General features: G+C 38.6%; 1 protein-coding gene and 2 non-coding genes across 3 annotated transcripts in view; 2 read left to right on the forward strand and 1 right to left on the reverse strand.

Moving 5' to 3' along the window:
* Positions 1-20,457, reverse strand: part of LOC132988731 (cilia- and flagella-associated protein 54-like) — a 96,851-nt gene that overhangs the window by 69,220 nt on the left and 7,174 nt on the right. Inside the window, 35 exon segments of the mRNA XM_061056304.1 lie at positions 2,780-2,937; positions 4,123-4,282; positions 5,309-5,432; positions 5,530-5,684; positions 5,833-5,981; positions 6,393-6,534; positions 7,907-7,954; positions 8,264-8,383; positions 8,489-8,575; positions 8,672-8,857; positions 9,017-9,083; positions 9,190-9,360; positions 9,493-9,580; positions 9,746-9,955; positions 10,638-10,799; positions 11,353-11,482; positions 11,741-11,876; positions 12,185-12,384; positions 12,579-12,788; positions 12,957-13,111; positions 13,202-13,374; positions 13,680-13,877; positions 13,970-14,061; positions 14,549-14,651; positions 15,398-15,701; positions 15,867-15,933; positions 16,083-16,199; positions 16,590-16,712; positions 16,851-17,006; positions 17,554-17,701; positions 17,808-17,926; positions 18,339-18,527; positions 18,613-18,705; positions 18,822-19,019; positions 20,106-20,239. Of these exon segments, the coding sequence (XP_060912287.1) occupies positions 2,780-2,937; positions 4,123-4,282; positions 5,309-5,432; positions 5,530-5,684; positions 5,833-5,981; positions 6,393-6,534; positions 7,907-7,954; positions 8,264-8,383; positions 8,489-8,575; positions 8,672-8,857; positions 9,017-9,083; positions 9,190-9,360; positions 9,493-9,580; positions 9,746-9,955; positions 10,638-10,799; positions 11,353-11,482; positions 11,741-11,876; positions 12,185-12,384; positions 12,579-12,788; positions 12,957-13,111; positions 13,202-13,374; positions 13,680-13,877; positions 13,970-14,061; positions 14,549-14,651; positions 15,398-15,701; positions 15,867-15,933; positions 16,083-16,199; positions 16,590-16,712; positions 16,851-17,006; positions 17,554-17,701; positions 17,808-17,926; positions 18,339-18,527; positions 18,613-18,705; positions 18,822-19,019; positions 20,106-20,239 (5,072 nt within the window).
* On the forward strand, positions 1,416-1,488 carry trnar-acg (transfer RNA arginine (anticodon ACG)). Its single transcript has one exon. It is a non-coding gene; the product is annotated as a tRNA-Arg (tRNA).
* On the forward strand, positions 1,810-1,881 carry trnah-gug (transfer RNA histidin (anticodon GUG)). Its single transcript has one exon. It is a non-coding gene; the product is annotated as a tRNA-His (tRNA).

A 20,457-nucleotide genomic window follows, 5' to 3' on the forward strand; every position in this document is an offset into this window, starting at 1 on the left:
AATCAGTTCTGACTCATACTTCTCCACAACCGAAAAGAGTCAACTGACACAGTTACACTGCATTTCAACATGTCCCTGTGGATTCATCAGTCCCTGTCTGATGTCCCTGTGGATTCATCAGGCATCAGACACAGCTATCCTGAAACCTCCACTTGCAAGTCTTCGTTTTGTGAAAACAAATGTTCTCTCGGAAGTGCATAGAACTTGACTGACTTTGACTAAGGGCTTCAGATACAAAGGCATTTGAGATTCACTGCTGAATACATTCTACAACAAGAAGCTGGTGTCTCAGGCAAGTAAGTGGCCGTGATCGTATAGTAGTTAGCACTCTGCGTTGTGGCCGCAGCAACTCCGGGTCACGGCAAGAGTGGCAAAGAGAACACCTTTTTTGTGATTCCTCTTGGCTTCACCAGCCTCTCCTTTGATCATCATAGTTTTAGAATGCACACTACCTGTCCTTTGATCATCATAGTTTTAGAATGCACACTACCCAGGACTCACCCAGTTATTTTACTGTCATTTTCAACATACCGTTCTGCAGAGTACAGACACATTGCCTTTGCATACAGCACCGTGAAATTTAATGTAAAAGATTAAAGATTCTAGGTTCGACTCCTGACTAGCTCGTTGAGAGTTTTAAAAAGTGTAAATCAGTTCTGACTCATACTTCTCCACAACCGAAAAGAGTCAACTGACACAGTTACACTGCATACCGAAAAGAGTCAACTGACACAGTTACACTGCATACCGAAAAGAGTCAAATGACACAGTTACACTGCATACCGAAAAGAGTCAACTGACACAGTTACACTGCATACCGAAAAGAGTCAACTAACACAGTTACACTGCATTTCAACATGTCCCTGTGGATTCATCAGTCCCTGTCTGATGTCCCTGTGCATTCATCAGTCATCAGACACAGCTATCCTGAAACCTCCACTTGCAAGTCTTTGTTTTGTGAAAACAAATGTTCTCTCGGAAGTGCATAGAACTTGACTGACTTTGACTAAGGGCTTCAGATACAAAGGCATTTGAGATTCACTGCTGAAGACATTCTACAACAAGAAGCTGGTGTCTCAGGCAAGGAAGTGGCCGTGATCGTATAGTGGTTAGTACTCTGCGTTGTGGCTGCAGCAACCCCGGTTCAAATCCGGGTCACGGCAAGAGTGGTGAAGAGAACACCTTTTTTGTGATTCCTCTTGGCTTCACCAGCCTCTCCTTTGATCATCATAGTAGATCATCATAGTTTTAGAATGCACACTACCTGTCCTTTGATCATCATAGTTTTAGAATGCACACTACCCAGGACTCACCCAGTTATTTTACTGTCATTTTCAACATACCGTTCTGCAGAGTACAGACACATTGCCTTTGCATACAGCACCGTGAAATTTAATGAAGGTTTGCATCATAGTGGGCTAGTGGCGCAATGGATAACGCGTCTGACTACGGATCAGAAGATTCTAGGTTCAACTCCTGGCTAGCTCGTTGAGAGTTTTAAAAAGTGTAAATCAGTTCTGCCTCATACTTCCCCACAACCAAAAACAGTCAACTGACACAGTTAAACTGCATACCAAAAAGAGTCAACTGACACAGTTACACTGCATTTCAACATGTCCCTGTGGATTCATCAGACACAGCTATCCTGAAACCTCCACTTGCGAGTCTTCGTTTTGTGAAAACAAATGTTCTCTCGGAAGTGCATAGAACTTGACTGACTTTGACTAAGGACTTCAGATACAAAGGCATTTGACATTCAGTGCTGAAGACATTCTACAACAAGAAGCTGGTGTCTCAGGCAAGTAAGTGGCCGTGATCGTATAGTGGTTAGTACTCTGCGTTGTGGCCGCAGCAACCCCGGTTCGAATCCGGGTCACGGCAAGAGTGGTGAAGAGAACACCTTTTTTGTGATTCCTCTTGGCTTCACCAGCCTCTCCTTTGATCATCATAGTAGATCATCATAGTTTTAGAATGCACACTACCTGTCCTTTGATCATCATAGTTTTAGAATGCACACTACCCAGGACTCACCCAGTTATTTTACTGTCATTTTCAACATACCGTTCTGCAGAGTACAGACACATTGCCTTTGCATACAGCACTGTGAAATTTAATGTAGGTTTATATCACAGTGGGCTAGTGGCACAATGGATAACACGTCTGACTACAGATCAGAAGATTCTAGGTTGAACTCCTGACATTCTACAACAAGAAGCTGTTCTTTCAGGCATCATTGTGGCTGTGATAGTATAGTGGTTAGTACCCTGCGTTGTGGCCGCTGTAACCCCTGATCAAATCCGGGTCGTGGCTAAGAGAACACCTTTTTTGTGATTCCTCTTGGCTTCACCAGCCTCTCCTTGATCATCATAGTAGATCATCATAGTTTTAAAATGCACACTACCTGTCCTTTGATCATCATAGTTTTAGAATGCACACTACCCAGGACTCACCCAGTTATTTTACTGTCATTTTCAACATACCGTTCTGCAGAGTACAGACACATTGCCTTTGCATACAGCACCGTGAAATTTAATTTGGCACCTCATTTGTCGTAGAAAATGTTCAGCACTATATCTCAAACGCCTTTTGCATGTGGAAGGGAAATAGAAGTTGATCGCTTCTCTTGGAATTTTTTCATGGTAAGGTAGTCAAAAGATAAGTATATTTCTGCTGTAACTAAATTCTTTAAAGTCATCTATTTAATGGCTATTGTATTATGTATTTATTACTCAATAAATGTATCTTGTGGTTGTGTGTGTGTTAGTGTGTGGGTTCATACCTGTAGCAATGCCATGCTTTCATCAGTTCTGCCCCTCTGTGCCTCCAAGTTTGCACCCTCAACCATCAAAACAGCTTGAATATCAAGATCTCCCCATCGTTCACATTCATCAAGACCCTCCTGCAAGGTCTGAGCTATCTCCTCATTAATATTCTTACCTAAAAAATTTATTTCATTCCAAAACACACAAACACATTCATACCCAAACAGCCACACAAACACAAAAAGAGATTCAATATACCATAATCATCATCTTTAAACACATTAAAATGTAGCTTATGAAGAACACAATTTTCTTTATTTATCAATATTTTGTTTATGCGCTGAAAATGATTCCTATGGTTGCACTAGGCACTCGGTCAATAATATATGATGCCTTGTAATAAGAGCCCAGCCGATTAATCGGCCATCTGATCTAGCGGGCGATATTAGCATATCCAGTGACTATCTGTATCGGCTATTTTTATCGCAGATATCTGCAGATATGACTTGATTTATTCCCCAGTCAAATAGCATTTCATTTCAGTTTTATCAGATTAAACTAGCAGCAGTCTTTCACCATCTTGACTGTTTTATACTATATATCGTGTATATGTTTGATAACTGCATTTGACGGATCAACACCATAAATGTGTATATCTATAAATACAGATGGAACATAGATCTAAGAAAGATATATTCTATATCGGTCGAGCCCTAATTGTAATTTAAAGAAAAAGGGAGAAAAAAAAACGCCTGTTAGTACGAATTTCCATGAATTAATTCAACTTGGTAGTTTTGTGGATATATCATTTAAGTCTGTCTGCCATCTCAGGGAAATTCTTTATTTAGGTCTGTGAAGCTGTAATATTTAAGTGTAAGACATCTCATAGCAGCAGATTTGGATTGGAGCCAAGTGTATGTTGTGAGCTGAAAAGGAAATGTGATTCTCTGAGGTTGAAGAAATGCATGTCTGACATTTACAAGTCAAGCTAATGTCTTCTTTCTAGCATATTGGAACTCTATCCAAATGGAAATTAATTTGTAGACTCTACATTGTAACAGAATATAAGCAGCACTGTGAAGATGAATACTTTGTCAGCAATTTGTGTTCTGTTGCTGTGTTGTCTGATCACGACCGAATAAAATCTAAGATGATCCACAGTCTGTTCCACGATTTCATCATTGAACATTTACTACAGAAACAACCCCCACCTAACAACGTCCCTCGGTTTTTATTTTATTTACCCCAACTATAGATTGCTTAAAGGGTATTTGTTGTCCATGTTATATCATATGTTACCTTTTTTGCCTATAATAAACTACAAATGAAAAAGAAAGAGCAGCACAGCACTGAACCATACCGGGCAAAAGGGACCTGGTATCAGGGTTGTGTGCTGCCAGGCTACGGACCAGAGCAAGGCGACAGAGCAGCCAGAGGGGAACTCCAATTCTCTCACTGGCCTCAACAGCTCTGGGACAATCTCCCTCCAGGTAGATTGGCACTCTGCAGTCTTGAGCACCCTAAAGACAGAATATAGAACACAGAGACACAAGCATTGGCAAACACCTTTAGAACAATTAACCATCCTCATGGCCATTATCGTTAAGTGCATAATTGACTAGGACTTTTTGAAGTTATTTTTCTTACTAAACTCGTATTTTTCTAAAACTAATCAAACAAGTAAGCAGAACAGAAGTCAGAAGGACTAAACATTTTATCACTTATTACTGATTAGACACAAAATGTATTAAGTGCCCCAATCATGAATTGTTTTCTCACTATAATGTGGAAACTCTGTTTTTAATTTCGGTCCTTGATGATCACTATGAAAGACTTGTGCATGGCGATGAAAGAATGAAGGTTAAGCTGAGTGCACAACTTTCTGTAACTATATCGGCTGATCTTGGTCACGGTAGTATCTTGGTTTATAGCCAATACTAGGAATTTATCACATTGTCCAACTTCCCTCTGATACTGGATGTCTGGACATTCTGATTGCCAAATATGCCCGCGAATATTACAAATAATAGAAAAAGGTGTGGTATTGATTGAGAACATGGAGCAAAATGCAGAAGATATTACTGATCAGCACTCTTGTATATTTCTATCTGTAGATATTTAAACAAAATAAAAATCAAATTGTATGCATGTTATGTTTAGTTCTGTATTACATAACTGGGAATATTTTAAATATCATTATGTGCACTTTGAATTCCATTAAACATAAATGACAACTGAGTTGATCCTGAAGTGTCTAAGTGTGCTTGTGTTGTGACGCTTAAATACATTTGGTAAAGTGAAATCAAACAAGTTTGGAAAGTAAAGAGAAGCATCTAGTATGGATAAATGTCTGTTTGGAATTTTAATAATCTGTAAATTAAAAATGTTTACAGTGTTACGATTTTAATGCAACACACCAAGGGTTTTATTACAGAATTAAATTCAGTTTTTTCTAAATTCTATATTGTATACTGTGCAATTCACTGATAGGAATTTGGGATCTTTGGGTTTTGTTCAAAACTCAACTTTTGTGATCTTGTGATTACCTGTTTACTTCCAGTCTTGGCATTTTGGTGCTCAGATATGGGTTGCTGAGAGCCAGGTAAAGATCCACTTATGATTACAGGAGCTTTCTGCAGCAGCATCAAGGAAGACACACTCATCACAGAACTAGAGGGAGAAGTAAGGGTAAAACCTTAAGGATAGTCCAGAAACATAACCATCACCGTGTAAACACCCTGAGAGTACACGTACGAAACTTCTTTACCTAAGTGCAGAATGTCCTTGTTGCAGGTAAAGGTTGGCCTTTAGAAGATTGATCTCGATTTTCAGTTCTAGTTTCTCCATTTTACTACAGCACTGAGGTGAGAGCTGCTGCTCAACAGAGTGCAGCAAGGAGGACGCTCCTTCTAGCAAAAGAAACTACGACAGAAATTTTAGACATGAATATGAACAAGATAGAAAGAGTTGAGGGGACATACCAAATATCACACAATTAAATGCATATATTACAGATAGTGGCCAATCCCTGAAGTAAAGAGGAATTAGAAAAATGTCAAAATAATCCAACCTTAATCCCCTCCAAACTGAGCTTCTCCTTTTGGATTTCAAGAGTAAGAACATTCGGCTCTTTCGTCTGTAAAAAAGAGCCCTCATCATCTTGTTTGACCTCTTCACTTTGTTTTGTATTTTCTGATCTCAAGTTTCCACCAGCTTCTCCTTCGACAGACTCTAGAAGACATTCACAAATTGTATTTAAAAAGCTGTTTGATCCACAGTTACTCTTGGAAAGGAAAAAATAAGATCCATTTAAATGGAATTTTAGCACTTTGGTTCACAAATACAGCACAGGAAAGTATTAATATCATGAAATAAACTTAGCCTCATGCATATCTGGTCTGTGCATACGTGGATGCATACTTGGGATGCAGATACAAAATCTCATAACGCCCCATCAGACCAGCTTAAAAAATAAATTCCCATAAAAATAGGCAATCTAAAAGTTTAATTGTTTATTTTTTCAGGCAATCTAATAAGTCAATTTAATCTATTTTGTTTTATACAAACAAACAATACAAACAATAAACTTAACAAAGATAATAGAAAGAAGAGAAGTAAGTGTTTACAGACCTGGCACTGGAGTACCGTGTACAGTGTTACTGAGGGCCAGGACAAGTTGAATACGAGCAAGGTTAGAACGAAGGCACAATGTGGAGCCATACACCTTGCAGACCTCCGGAGCCAACTCAGTGTTGAGTAGTTCTTCCAAAGCCTAAATACAAACACCACGTACAAAGAGAATATATTCACAAAAAAGGGTTTCTTGTGCAATTGAAGTGGAAACCTATTAATAAAAACACAACATGTATCTTAATTTGTCATAACATGGCTGAAAAAGTAGCACTGGAATAGAATACAGAGCAAATATCACATTTTTGCCTTAAGTATGTGTATGTATATATCTTTCTCAATGCATTGTATAGTCTGTCTTGTTGATTTGGACTGATGCTGAATGTGTTAGGAAGGCTTAATTGCAGGGAGCTTGTTTAGGAGATAAGATGATAAACTACGGCAATGCAGAGTATATGGCACCAAATAAACCTTGGTAGTGTTGGGGGCCAGCCAGACAGATAATTTGATTATTTTTAGGGAAACAAGATAAAGGACTACTACTCCCAGCATGCCCTGCAAACAAATAGGAGAATGAAAGAACATTATCTAGACTTAGATTTGGACACACTGGATTAAATAATAAATTGTGTAAAATAGGAAAACATGATACAGGCAGATGTGATTACTGTAGATAAGAGGAGACAGTGGAACATGTCATTTTTACACTGTCAGAAATATAGTTCAAAAAGAAGACGGATAGTGGAACCTTGAAAGAAATTAAATTGCACTTAGATTGAATAGATATCTTACAAAAGAACTCAGAAAATGAAGGCTTTAGGATTTTTATTTGACTACCTTAGACAAACTAAGTTGATTGAGAGGATATATATATATATATATATATATATATATATATATATATATATATATAATTGTTTTAAATTATTATTATTATTCACAGAAAATAGTACCCGTTAGATATTTTGATCCACACTACTTACCAGTAGGTGGCGGAAATGCACCAATTCGTTGTTTGCCAACCGCCAAAACTCAGTTTAACGCAGTTGTTTGTGATTACTGATGTATGTGCATTGTAATAAAGCTGGGTGCAAAAACTTGTATACGAACCTAAGCCTTCTATTTAGTTAAATACAGGTAATTAATAATTAATATTAGTTTTAATTAATTAATTAGAGACTGATTTTGTGATTTTTGGTTATTTTCCCTGATTTCAGGGTGGTGCCCCGTTTTTATTAACTCAGTTTAATAATATTGTTGATTTATATTAATAATTAAAGGATAATTAATAATATTAATTAACCAAATTTGACTGATATAAAACCCAACGTAATTGTTGCCTGCAAGTTAACTCTGCAAAACCCCAACAGTTGTATGATTATTCTATTTGAGAATGATGTTTTTACTGTTCTCACCCAAAACAAACACAATTTGGCACCTTAGAAATCATGACAGAATTACACTAATGAAATGCCCCAAGATCTTTGAACATCTAATGGAATAAAATAATGTACCTCAGCATTGTCCAAGAGAGACCTGTTGGTGTAGAATGTCTTCACAGGCTGTACAATATGAACAAAATGTTACATTGATTCAAATTATGGCATGTTCAATTACACATTACAATCATTTAAATACTAAGAAGAGGCAGCAAAAAGAACAAACATAATACAGTTTAAATTACACAGGAAGGTAGCACACATATCCCTGAGAGAGCTTTCAGGTACAATATAAGAAACACAAGTTCAAAAGTGTTGCATGATGCAACAAATGTGTCATTACCAGTATACAGAGGCTAAGAGATAGAAATGCCAAAAGGAAAATATTGTGTGCGCTTGTTTTTGTGTGTATGTGTGCGTGCATGCGTATACCTGGAGATTGTTTTTGGCAATGTACTGTCCATACGGCAGAAGAACCCCAGTTCCTTGTATTAGTTGAACTGACTCTTTTACAGCTTCAGTGAACAGACAGAGCTCAGAAAGGGTACGTATCTGCATGAGACATCAACTGGGATTTTAAACTCTGCCAGGACCATGAGAAGAAAAACATGTACGGTAGGCTACATGTTTTTTATAGAAAACAATACAAATGCTGACCTTAAGTATTTTTGCCTCAACAGTGCGCTGCACATCTCTGCACACAGTCCCCACAAAATGTTGGTATAGAGCTAGTATTGGCAGTAACTGAAATATTAAACGTGAGTTAACACTGAGTGAATTATATACAGTATGTTGAGAATTTAAGGTAAAAATGTGGTCGGACAAAGGTTATGAGTGTACCGTGATGTGGTATCCTGTGGTGAAAAGCCAGCAGCAAATAAAGTTTAGGCTTGCCACAGTGGTGCCAAGGTGAAGCCTGTGGGGCTCGGAGAATAGGTCAACTCCAGGAAGCAGTTCATCTCCAATGCTGTGATTGGCATACTGGAGGTCAGCCTGAGGCTGGGCTAAGGAGCAAAGTAGCACACACTAGGAAAGTGGGTGACAAAAACATACAGAAACACACAGATAAGCATGCCAAAATGAATGAACAAAAACAAACTAACAGTTAAACTTGTTAGTCATGAGTCCTGTGAAATAGCAAATATAAGTGTGAGCTAAGAGATTAAACCCCACTGGAAGTATTACCTTGAAGAGGTGGGCGGACAGGAGACAGCATTTGGTTCTCTGGCTGACATCAGAAGTTAAGATATACCTGAAGATCAAAACATTTACCGGTACCTCAGAAGCAGGCAGGTTTTAAGCCCACAACACATGCTAAAAAGCATATCAAATCAGTCATGAATGTTACTGAAACCTACTGTGCAATTTTTGCAGCAAGAACAGCAGCCTGAAGACATCCCCATATGCCAGCATGTTTCATCATTTGTTGAAGGGAGCCACCCCCAAAGGACACACCATCCCATTTCTCTACAGTGCCTGAGCTCTGTAAGGCACAATCTATGGCTTTCCTCCAGTATGAGTGTGCTGCCCTGGAGATAAAATATAAGGATAAATGAATTTATTTAAAGAGTGGAAGGTAAATCATGAAAAGCCTAACTTACTGACATTTGCTGTACAATTTCAAGTAAATTCACAACATAAACATCCATAGAAATAATTACCGTGTGTTTCCATTGAAGAACTGCAGGTTTCCCATTTCATGCAGTGCCAGGACTCTGAGGGAGTCATGAGCGTTTGCCTGGAGATACTCTAAAGAACGGTTGGATAGGTATAGGAAAGTAAATAAGAGTTTGGTGACATTGACATACTTCATTCAGATATGCCATGTTATTGTCTTGTAATTAGGGTTGCTGCTACTCTCTATTACACATCAAACTCAGCATTCCCACCTATAGACAACTTATGCTATCTTACTTATGGAGGTGGAGTATGCAGCAGTGACAGTCAGCATCTGGTCAGGGCTGATAGGGAGCCTGTAGAGAGCATTTGAAGAACTGTAGTCTTCCTCTGTCAGGTCGCAAGGTTCGATGTTTGGAGCTGGCATAACTACAGGACTGAAATCAACCAGACTTGCAGAATGGCTCAGATTTCTGCTCTGACAGGGCCTTGACAGTGTGGAAAAACCTGGACAGAGACACAAGCAGTGCAAATATTGACATTTTAAAGTTGTTTTAGCATAAGAGCATTTTTGTGTGTTTATCATCAATTGTATTAACATATCTGAATTATATGAATGAATTGTGTGGAAGTTTGTGGCAACACTTACAAAAGCAACTTAAAACCATTAGTATGATTTAAAAGAGAGAAATGTGGGGTATAGGGAACACAAAAACACACTGTTTTTAGTCATATGCATTGTGATTTATAGATCTGGACTGCAATAATTATGGTTAAAGCTAAAAAATAATAATCACATCTGGGCAACATTCAATTTAATAAAAAAAAAAATGTGTTAGTACAACTAAGAGTCTGTATTTCAGGGTATGGAGTGGAGTTGGGTGAGTAGCTGAAACAAAGCAAAAACTATAAAAAGAAGACAAGTATGTTGAAGAGCAAATGTTTAGGTGTATTTCTATTGATTTTGTAACACTGGTGGATATTAGGATTGTAACTACACTGGGATTGTTATTTATTTATTTTGGGTGGCAAATAAACTAGAGGTACTTATTTGTATATTAGTTGTAAATAAACTACTTCTACCTTCTCCTTTTCGGGGACTGTTACTTTTTTTTTTTAATTATCTTATTTTTACATGTGGTTTGAAATAAAGTCATTTATTCATTCATTCAATCATCACTGAACTCACAGGGCTGTGTGTAAGCCAGAAGCTGCAGCCCCAATGAACGACTATGCTGGAAGACCTGGAGACAATGTGGTCTTCTCTCAAGAGCTTCACGGTAACAGCTCAGTGTGTCTTCTACATCCAGGGGAATGCAAACGAGGGACATGGAGTGCTTCATCTCCGCACCTTAGACACCAAACATACAGGCATGAAAACTATATACATTCAAACACAATCTGTAATCATGTTAGGACTTGAGGTCTTATAGTGCTGTTCTAGTCTTCTGACTACTCAAAGCACTTCTTACACCACAGGTCACACTCACCCACTCACACCACATCAACACACTGATGGCAGAGGCTAATATGTAAAGTGTCCATCTATTCTATTTAATCCAATCATACACATTCACACGCCCCTGTCAAAGCAGCGGGAGCAATTTTGGGAGAAATGTCTTGCCCAGGGCAGAAGCTAGGGATCTGACCCCTGACCTTCCAGTTGACAAATGATCGACTCTACCACTGAGCCACATATTTCTATGTTTTTCTTTAAGTACAATTTTTGATCACTTTACACATCACCGTAGTATCATAGCACTCCACCATTCCTATGTTTTCTTTTTAAATATATTTTGATCCTTTCAATTGTTGGCCAGCCATTATCATTTATGTCTGCTTACAAACAGTTGTTTTGAGTGAAATATTATAATATGACATCACATAATGGAGTCTTTTCAAACCTTTAATGTCCACTGCCTCTCGAGGAGTGGAGTTTGTTACTGCTGCTTTTTTGCGAAGGGCCGGTTGCTGTGAAGGATGAGGCTTCGATCCAGTGAGAAGCTGGCAAGTGGCATAGCTCCTACAAGTTATCTGAAATGCAAAAAAAGGTAACGCCACAAAAATATACTCACACAGTACAATACAAAAAATAAACAAGTGCAAAAAAAAAAAACACATTCATGAAAACATTACGGTACTACACTTCTAATGAGGCTAAATCAAATGGTTTGGCAAATTTGTCCTAACTATATGGTGCTGAATTATAGCAAAAAGCACCCACAATATTTCTTTAAGATCGTTTTATTGGCTTGTTTTTTATACTTCACATTGTGCGTGGCTATGTCTGACCTCCTTGCCGGTGGCCTTCTTTGTCTTGACATGGTGTGGTTGAGGAACAGCAGGTCCTCCAAAAGAACTAATCCTTTCGAGCAGCCTTCTCTGAGCATGGACTAGTAGAGGAGTTACTACCGAGGCATAACGTTCCCTGGGATAGGCATAGAGATGGCACAAACATACAAAACTATGGGCATGTATTGCTAGATCATGTTTCTGTTGACTATCATCTATTTAAAACTGGATTTTTAAGTGGTTATAATGTGCCAATATACAGCATTTTAAAATCATTAAAACAGCAGTACTTTGTGTGGAAATCAAATTAAAATCTCTGCTATAAGTTCTGTAAATTATATTTCTTGGTGATTGTATCTGTGTTTTCAAGGTCTAGGTCAAGCTTTTTGACAACATCTTAGCTGCACTTGTAAGTGATTGATATATGGTAAACGTCCAGTGTACCTTGTGTAGAAGTTGTAAACTAAGGCAAAGTGGGCTAGGCTTTCCCATTTGCCATTTTCATGAAGACGTTCCAGAGTGTGGAACACCAAGGTGCGAACCCAACGCAGGTCCACATGTGTGCTGTCATCCAGTGTTGCTGAGAAGTGCAGACTGGACTCTAGTTCATCCTCAGTTTGATCACTGTCATACAAACTCCACAGCTGGTAAGAACAATGAAGAAGATGAAAGATGATGTTTTTTTTGTTCAGATGACAATTTACTGAGTGTGGTGACCGTAGCAACAATTGGCAGCCTACATATTACATTAGACGTTGAGACCTTATTTTATTCTTTAAAAAGGGATAATTATTTTATGACTTTTTAAATGTGTGTGTATAGCTGAGTGTTACTTCACCCCAAGTCTATTCAGCATGTCAATGATGAGATCAGTAGATAGCACCAGTAGTGGAGTAAATGTGGTATTCAGCTGGTCTGCTGTGACAGTGGAGGGAGGTTCAAGCTGTGCAGCTTTCTGCATTAAGTCACTGATTCTACAACTTTGGTCCCACACACTCTGACACACATACTGCAGATAAGTCCAGTGGCTGCCACGATGGGCCAATACCTGGAAAAATAATACAAAGATAGACGTAAAATACAGCAGTATAGTATATCAATGAAATAAAATAGATGTAAGATGTAAAATATTCTATAAGTAACCAAAGGCTGGATTTACAGTCTATGATCACATGTGATCACAGCATTTCTTTATCTGTGTGTAATTGTACTGTACCATGGATCTTCGTAGATGTAAAGCAGTTTTGTATAGAGAGTCCAACTGCAAGGTGGCTGCAAGTCTGTTGATGTCAATCTGCTGTTCTACAGTAAAAGAAGAGTCCTCTCCATCCTCACAGCTCTCCTCTGTGATAGAGCCATCAACTCTCACTGCTAGAAGAAAAGGTTGAGAAAAGTCACAAACACATACAAGATGATAATTTTTCATCCATTCTATCTCAAAGAGTGTGCAATTTTTTTCACCTTTGTCTTTGCTCTTGTCTTTGTGTACAGCCACATAGTCCCTGAGAACAGAATGAGAGGGGTCTTTCTCTGAGACATCCTCATGTTTGGGAGACTGCTGTTGCTGTAAGTTCCTGGGCATCAGGACACCAGAGTAGGCCAGAGAGAAGCTCAGTGGATTTAAGTAGCTGTACCTGAAATAAAGCACATGCAGCACATCTTATAATAGGCATACATGTGAATGAATATTTAGTTTATGTAGATGCTAAATATTTTAACACTTTTTGTAGCGATAATAAATGCAAAAAAACTAAATGAAACTTCCAATACCAAAACTATCACTAAAGTGAAAGCTACATGCTCAGGGCCAATAAGCAATATAACATCATTTATGATATGTTATTGTAGTAGCCCTTGTGAAGTAATATATAAATGATCAATAGTTACCAGAATAACACAGAAAAGTTTAAGTCAATTTGCTGTATTTGTTTGAGTGAACCTGTGCTGCAGCGCTTCTCCATGCAGCTTGTCCAGGCTCTGGTAAAGAAGCGCTAAATGAGCTTGAGCCATGCAGTAATTGAGATGAGCCCTCCACACTCTCTCCTCACAGCACATGCTCCTCAGCTGAAGTTGCTTCTTGCTGCGTTTCACCACAGATGACATCATGGTCAGAAGGTTCTCCACAATCTGCATCTCCCTAGACACAAGTTAAGTGCACATAAGGTTCTAAAAACACACACAGACAAACAAAGACATCCAGAAAGTAACACTGCACATACAGTACTGTACCTGTTAGTTCTTATTCTCTGCAGCATACGCTTTGGAAATTTCTGCTTAAATTTATTTTTTGGGTCAGTGTGAGAAGTTGTAATCTTGTTCTGCTTTAAAGGGAGAAACAGTATTTATATATTTTTTCAGATAAAGCAAAAGACAGTGCATATATTTTATCTAATACATTTTACAACAATTAAATAGTAGATTTACATTATCTGTAGTTTTTAATGCATTTCCTTTTAAGTCCAAGTTCCCATAAATGGATTTCTGCTTGGGAAACTTACCATTACTTACTTATGTAGATAGGGGAAAAATATTTTTGGTCTCTAGTATACAAAAGGCAATCACATTATGAACCAGCCCCAAGGAATGTCTAAATAATTCTGCTACATAGTACGCAGCAGCTGCTACTACTTTATCTGTTTCTGGAGATAATTTTTTGCACTATTTTTGTTGGTTTTACAGTATTCAAATAAAACCTGTATGTGTACCAGTATACAGTATGTATGTGTGTGTGTGTGTGTGTGTGTGTGTGTGTGTGTGTGTGTGTGTGTGTGTGTGTGTGTGCGTGCGTGCGCGTGCGTGTGTTTTTACCTGGGGTGATTCATTTCCTTTTGCAGCCTGAGCACTGCCTCTTTTGTTACTTTGGCTGTTTCCCTCTAAATATTTTTTGGACAATCCCAGCACCTCGTCACGCCTGACAAAGAGAGAAGCATTTACATAGTGTTAATTTGCATTGGCAAAACAGATGCAATATATTAAAGTAGAGTATGAGTTGAACTAAACATTAACTGGTATGCATAGCTTGCCATTTTGACTGTGGAAGTAACTATTTGAGTATAAAAGTGAAAGCTGCAAATCTTTGGTTTTAGAATTATTATTATTAAGATTTATTTTTTGGGCTTTTTGTGCCTTTAATTGAGAGACAGGGCAGTGGATAGATTCAGAAATCAGGGAGGGAGTCAGGAATGACACGCGGGAAAGGAGCCACAGGTGGGATTTGAACCTGAGCCGCCCGCTTGGAGGAGCAAAGAAGAAGAAGAAGAAGAAAAAGATTTACTTTATTGATCCCCGCAAGGGGAAATTCTGTTTTTACACTCTGTTAATGAGTCATGCAACACACACATAGGCTTACATACAGTACAAACAGGATCCTATGGACATGCACTAATGGAGAGATGTCAGAGTGAGGGAGCTGCCCACAGCGGGTGCTCCTGAGCTGGTGGTGGGGGGAGGTTTGGTGCCTTGCTCAAGGGCACCTCGGCAGTGCTCAGGAAGTGATCTGGCACCTCTCCAGCTACCAGACCAACTTCCAGATTTGGTCCGCACTGGGATTTGAACTGGCAAAGCCTCCATACATGGGGCGCACACACTAACCACTGCGCCACCAGCACCCAAATTATAATTTTTTAATATGCAAAGTGGTACGCAGTGAAAACTCACCTGGAAAGAAATTCAAGTATATTTTGCCCCCACTTTATCACAAGGTCGGGGTTGCCTTCCTCCATGGTTCTCTGGAGAAGAATTGCTGCAAACTCAGTAAAATATGCCTTGCGTTTGAGCTTCGTCACTATCAAAAATGCAGACACAAAACATAGAAGCCAATGATAATGAGTTATTATTAAGTTTGTTTTGAAAAAATATAGGAACGTGTCCCACTTACACTCTTGGTAGGCATCCTTTAATGGACTGTTAGAGATTAGATCATACAATATGGTGGGATCTTCACTGCTACCGCGTAAAATTTCTATGGTAAAAAGACAAGAGATGCCAATCAAATCTTCAATTCAATTCAATTCAAAAAACTTTATTTGTCCCCGGGGGGCAATTCAAATCAAATCTTTGTGTACTATCCAAATATATATTATGTTTGACACAGTGTGATAACTCATCCTAGAACGTTTTATTTTACCATTGTCTGCAGAGACAGCTGCTTCAGGTGAGATGCTTTCCTTGCTCTTCAAATGCAGTGCCTTCAGCTGAAAACTTATCCTATCACCATTGATTGTTCGACCATGTGTTTTAGACTACAAACACAAAAACACACTTAATTCCCAGAAAGAATTAGAAATTAAACAACATTTCTAATTAAAGAAATCTTCACCTTTCCAATGTTTCTCATACCCACAGCCTCATTTGTGAATCTGGTGTTCTGTATCTGGGAATCATAGACCTCTTGGAGAAGCCTTCGACCACAATCCATCATCACAGTAGCCATCTGGGGATCCTGGAGCACACGGTATGTCTGGCCAGGAAGAATAATGGATGACAAATTATTTTTAAAAAGCCTCCTGGTTGGTTTTCTTTTTGGATATTGTGGAATTGTAAGATGATGTGGATGAGTGTGCTTACTAAATCTTTTAAAAAACATTGGTACAATATATGTATAATGTAAAAGTATGAAAAATGACATTAAAACATATTAAGGTATTTCTTGCAGGAGACAATAATTTAACATTAACGGTAAGTGTAATGTTGACTGATTATGTCTTGAACACAAGTTTCGGGAAGCGAGCTAATGGCAAGATTGCATTTAGTAGTCATTTCAAAGATGTGGGTCTCTCACACTTAAGATCAAGGAAATTTATACCGCCACAGAAGCAGTGAAGCTGAATATAAAAACATCAAGACATACCTTCGACAGGTAGTAGGTAATGCAGGCTATCATGTGCATGAATGACTCTGCGGTGTTGCCTGTCCTTTTATGTTTAAGAACACCTGAATTCTCCTCCAAAACAATCAAGCATTTTTTGAGCACCTGTACGTAAAAAAACAGATTGAGCAGAATGAGGAGTAAAAACACATTAACAATTATTTGTAGTATGAATTATGCTATTAGCAAGCCATTCTCAGGCAGGTTATTAAGATTTCAAAGTTTTGAAACAGTTTTGATTACCTCTACTACATGGTTACACTTGATCTGATGAAAGATAAGAGGTGCCAAGAGGCCATAACAGCCAACCACAGCTTGCACAGCAGCATCACCATCATTTAACCACAACGCAACATCTGTGGCCACCAGCATTCGCTCACATTCTGCCAGTCTGGCTTCCTGCATAGACACACATGCACAAATCATTCATGATTCATGTTAGCTCAAATTATGTAACCTTGGTTAACATAAATACAGTGTTTCCTGCCTTAACAACACACACCCTCTGCCTAAACTACCGGTGTAGAAAAAATTGTCGTCTCTATATGACTTCTCAAAGTTTGGGGTTCACTCCCTTGGGGGGCCGCAGAGACACAGGAACATGTGGTGCTCTTTGTCTCCCACCTAGGTGGGCCGCCCGGGTTTATTTACGGCCGCCCAGGTATGTTATCGGCTGCCTAGGTAATTTTTTCTGCCAAGTGAAACTTTTTAAAACAGGAGTTTTGTTGTGTTGCACAAAGCCCTCGGAGGCTCAGTAAAAAAAAAACACTGCAATACAGGAAAAAAGGAACAATTTTCACTAAGAGAATGCTATAATACAGGTTCTAATAATAATAATTTAAAAAAAACTACACTGTTTGGCCCTACTGTCTTTATGTTCCAGTCACCTCCTCTTGAAAATACATACATCCTGTACTTAGACCTTTCTATGAAGAGCAAATAGTACCTTTTCCCAGATAAAGGGTCCATTATGACTGAGTGATTCACTGTAGAGTGATCCCTGCTGAATATTGATCTCTGTCTCAATGAAGATTGACGTGAGGAACAACTGAACCAGTTGAGGAGAGGAGCAATGCAGGGTCTGGACACACAGCCTTCAGCATGGTAAATAGAGATAGTGAGAAAAGACGATTAGGAAATGCAAGGCATAAAAAAGTCTTTACTTCAACTATGGTGATGTCTGAATGTTTCCCTCCTCACCCTGTGGCAGCAAGTCTGTCCTGTGAGCTGTGGGACTCAGGGTTGAGGTAAGTAAAGTGGCTCCATAGTTCCATGCAGGCTCTCTTTGCTATGGCATATTGCTCTGTTTGAAATGCCACCTGAGGAACAAGTTTAAAAAGCTAAAACCATAGTGCATGCTATAGACTGTAAAAAAAAAGATGTATGGCACAACCACTCCCCTAAAGTGAAGCTTAAATATTTGGAGCTCCCCCTGCTAACTAACTGCTGTATAGGTAATAAAAACACTCTGCCTTCTCCATGTTAACAGATGGAATATTGGTCAAACTATGACATTAAAATACATGTGAAATTTTTGTTTTCTCAAATTTGGTTTTATTATTAGTTCTCATAATGCTGATTTAAGTAAAATTGTTTGTTTTTCCACAGATGTTTAGTTTCAGTCTTTATTTGATGCTCAAAAGAGTGGATGTAATGTTTTGACTGACAGCTCCCTCTTGCTCCAAAATACATCATCAGTGCAATATGTCAGCGTACAAGTGTGAAGTTTACCTGTGCCAAGTGGGCCAAAGAGGAAAGTAGTGGTATTGGCATGGATGCCATCAGTGGGAATGTTGTTGCTCCAATTGTGTTGCCCAGTAACTTGCCTTGTCTGTTGTAAGCTGCAACAGCAAACACATACTTCTGGTTGGGCTCCAGCCCCTCCACCTTCAGCACACATTCACCGGATACTGCTGGTATCTGAAAACGTGCAAAGTAATTTACTATAACGGGCATGTACAAGAACATACAAGATGAATGAAATGTGTGCCAATAGACAATAGACCATATTTCCTGTTCCTGGAAGGCTGCCGTCTCCAAGACGGACTTTCCGGTTAATGCTATCAGCTGCCCGGCCATAGAGCTGGTACCAGAACACCTGGTCAGAAATAAAAGTACAGAGAGCTATATTAAAAGTATACTGTACATGTTGTGTTGGGTTACTTGCAATTTTTTAATAGAATGGTGAATAAAGACTTCAAAACAAAAACTCACTTGTCCCTCTAATTTATAAGGTGCCGGGGCAAAGGTTAAAGAGCGGTCTGTGCGTGCAAGTAGGACTGGAGGAGGTGGAGAGCTTTCTTTTTCCCCCATCATCCCCTTTTCTTTGTTTTCAGCTGAAGTCTTAAGGGTGGTGGACAAATACAGTTTTCTCTCTTCCAACCCTGCTTTATCAATCATGGTGGAGGCCTCCTGGCAAAAGAAATACAGAAAATCTGAACTCCAAAACCACTCATTTGTAAAAGTGCTACAAGATGACGATATTGAGGATGATGCTGATTAGAATATTTGTGATGATGATAATACTGATGATGATACTGTTGAGTTTGTTGTTGTTGATGATGATTTAAAAAAATAAAAATAAAAAAGACCAATCTATTCTATACACCCTGAGCATAGCCTCTGTACTGTACCATGCCTGTCAGCACCTGTGTCCAATTGGACTTGAATATATTTGTTGGCCCTTACTGATATTGTGTCCTCTTATCTAGATCCTTGCTTGTGTATTACCTTCTCTCAGATGTTAAATGAAATTGCAGAATTGTAGAATTTAACTTTAAAAGTCAAGCAGAAATGAGCCACTGAGGCCACCTTCAGTCAGAGATACAAACACTGATGGTGATGTTTTGTTGAAGGTATGTTTTACATGTTTTTTCATTAAATACGTGTTTAATTCCATAGCATATACATGTTCACATTTGAAGACAAACATCAATTCCCGGTGAAGCAGAGAATCTTCTTCAAACTCCTCCTGTACACCTTCAACGCCATCCACAACCTCGCCCCTCCATATCTGTCTGACCTCCTTCACATCCCCACTCCAGCCCGCTCCCTCAGATCCTCCTCCTCCATCCACCTCACCGTGGACCTCACAGCTCTGGAACTCTCTGCCACCTGACATACGCAACATTGACTCTCTCCCCATCTTCAAATCCAGACTCAAAACCCATCTGTTCAAGATCGCCTACTCACTCTAACATTTTAGCTGTAATTACACTTTCCTACATTTCATTTCTTTTATTGTATGCTGATTTTATCCATCGTTGTTTTTTAAATGTTGATTGTTGTACAGTGTCCTTGTGTATCTTGAAAGGCGCTTATAAATAAAATGTATTATTATTATTATTATCAATTGTTTAATTATTGTGCATGTGGTAATACAGTATATCCAACACTACAATAATGTTATAAACCATTTTGCAATACAAGATATATCAAGTTTTTTTTGTGTGTGTAATGTAATGTCTTTGTAACAGTGATTGTTTGAGCATGAGTTACCTCTAGCAGACTCTTTGTTTTGCTGCTGTTATCTGGTTCCATGTTGTTGTAAACCACCAAGGCTTTCTGGATCAGGAAAAGAGCTTTGGCCACTTTGTTCTTCTTAATCCAATCCAAGTGTTCACACTCCACAACTAGACACAACCAACAAGACAAAAAAAACTGTATTTAGGCCCATTATTTGTGTCGACAATTTACGGCAATTGATAGCAGATACAGAATTTTTTAATTATTTTTTTTTCCTAGCCATCAAACAAAGTCAAAGACTTCCTCTTAAATTGAAATATTTGACTATGTTCAAATCAATTTAAAAATGAGTACAAACTCAATGAAGGGAAAAGTTAAATACATC

The sequence above is a fragment of the Labrus mixtus genome, chromosome 14 (assembly GCF_963584025.1).
Source record: "Labrus mixtus chromosome 14, fLabMix1.1, whole genome shotgun sequence".
In the NCBI taxonomy this organism is placed as follows: domain Eukaryota; kingdom Metazoa; phylum Chordata; class Actinopteri; order Labriformes; family Labridae; genus Labrus; species Labrus mixtus.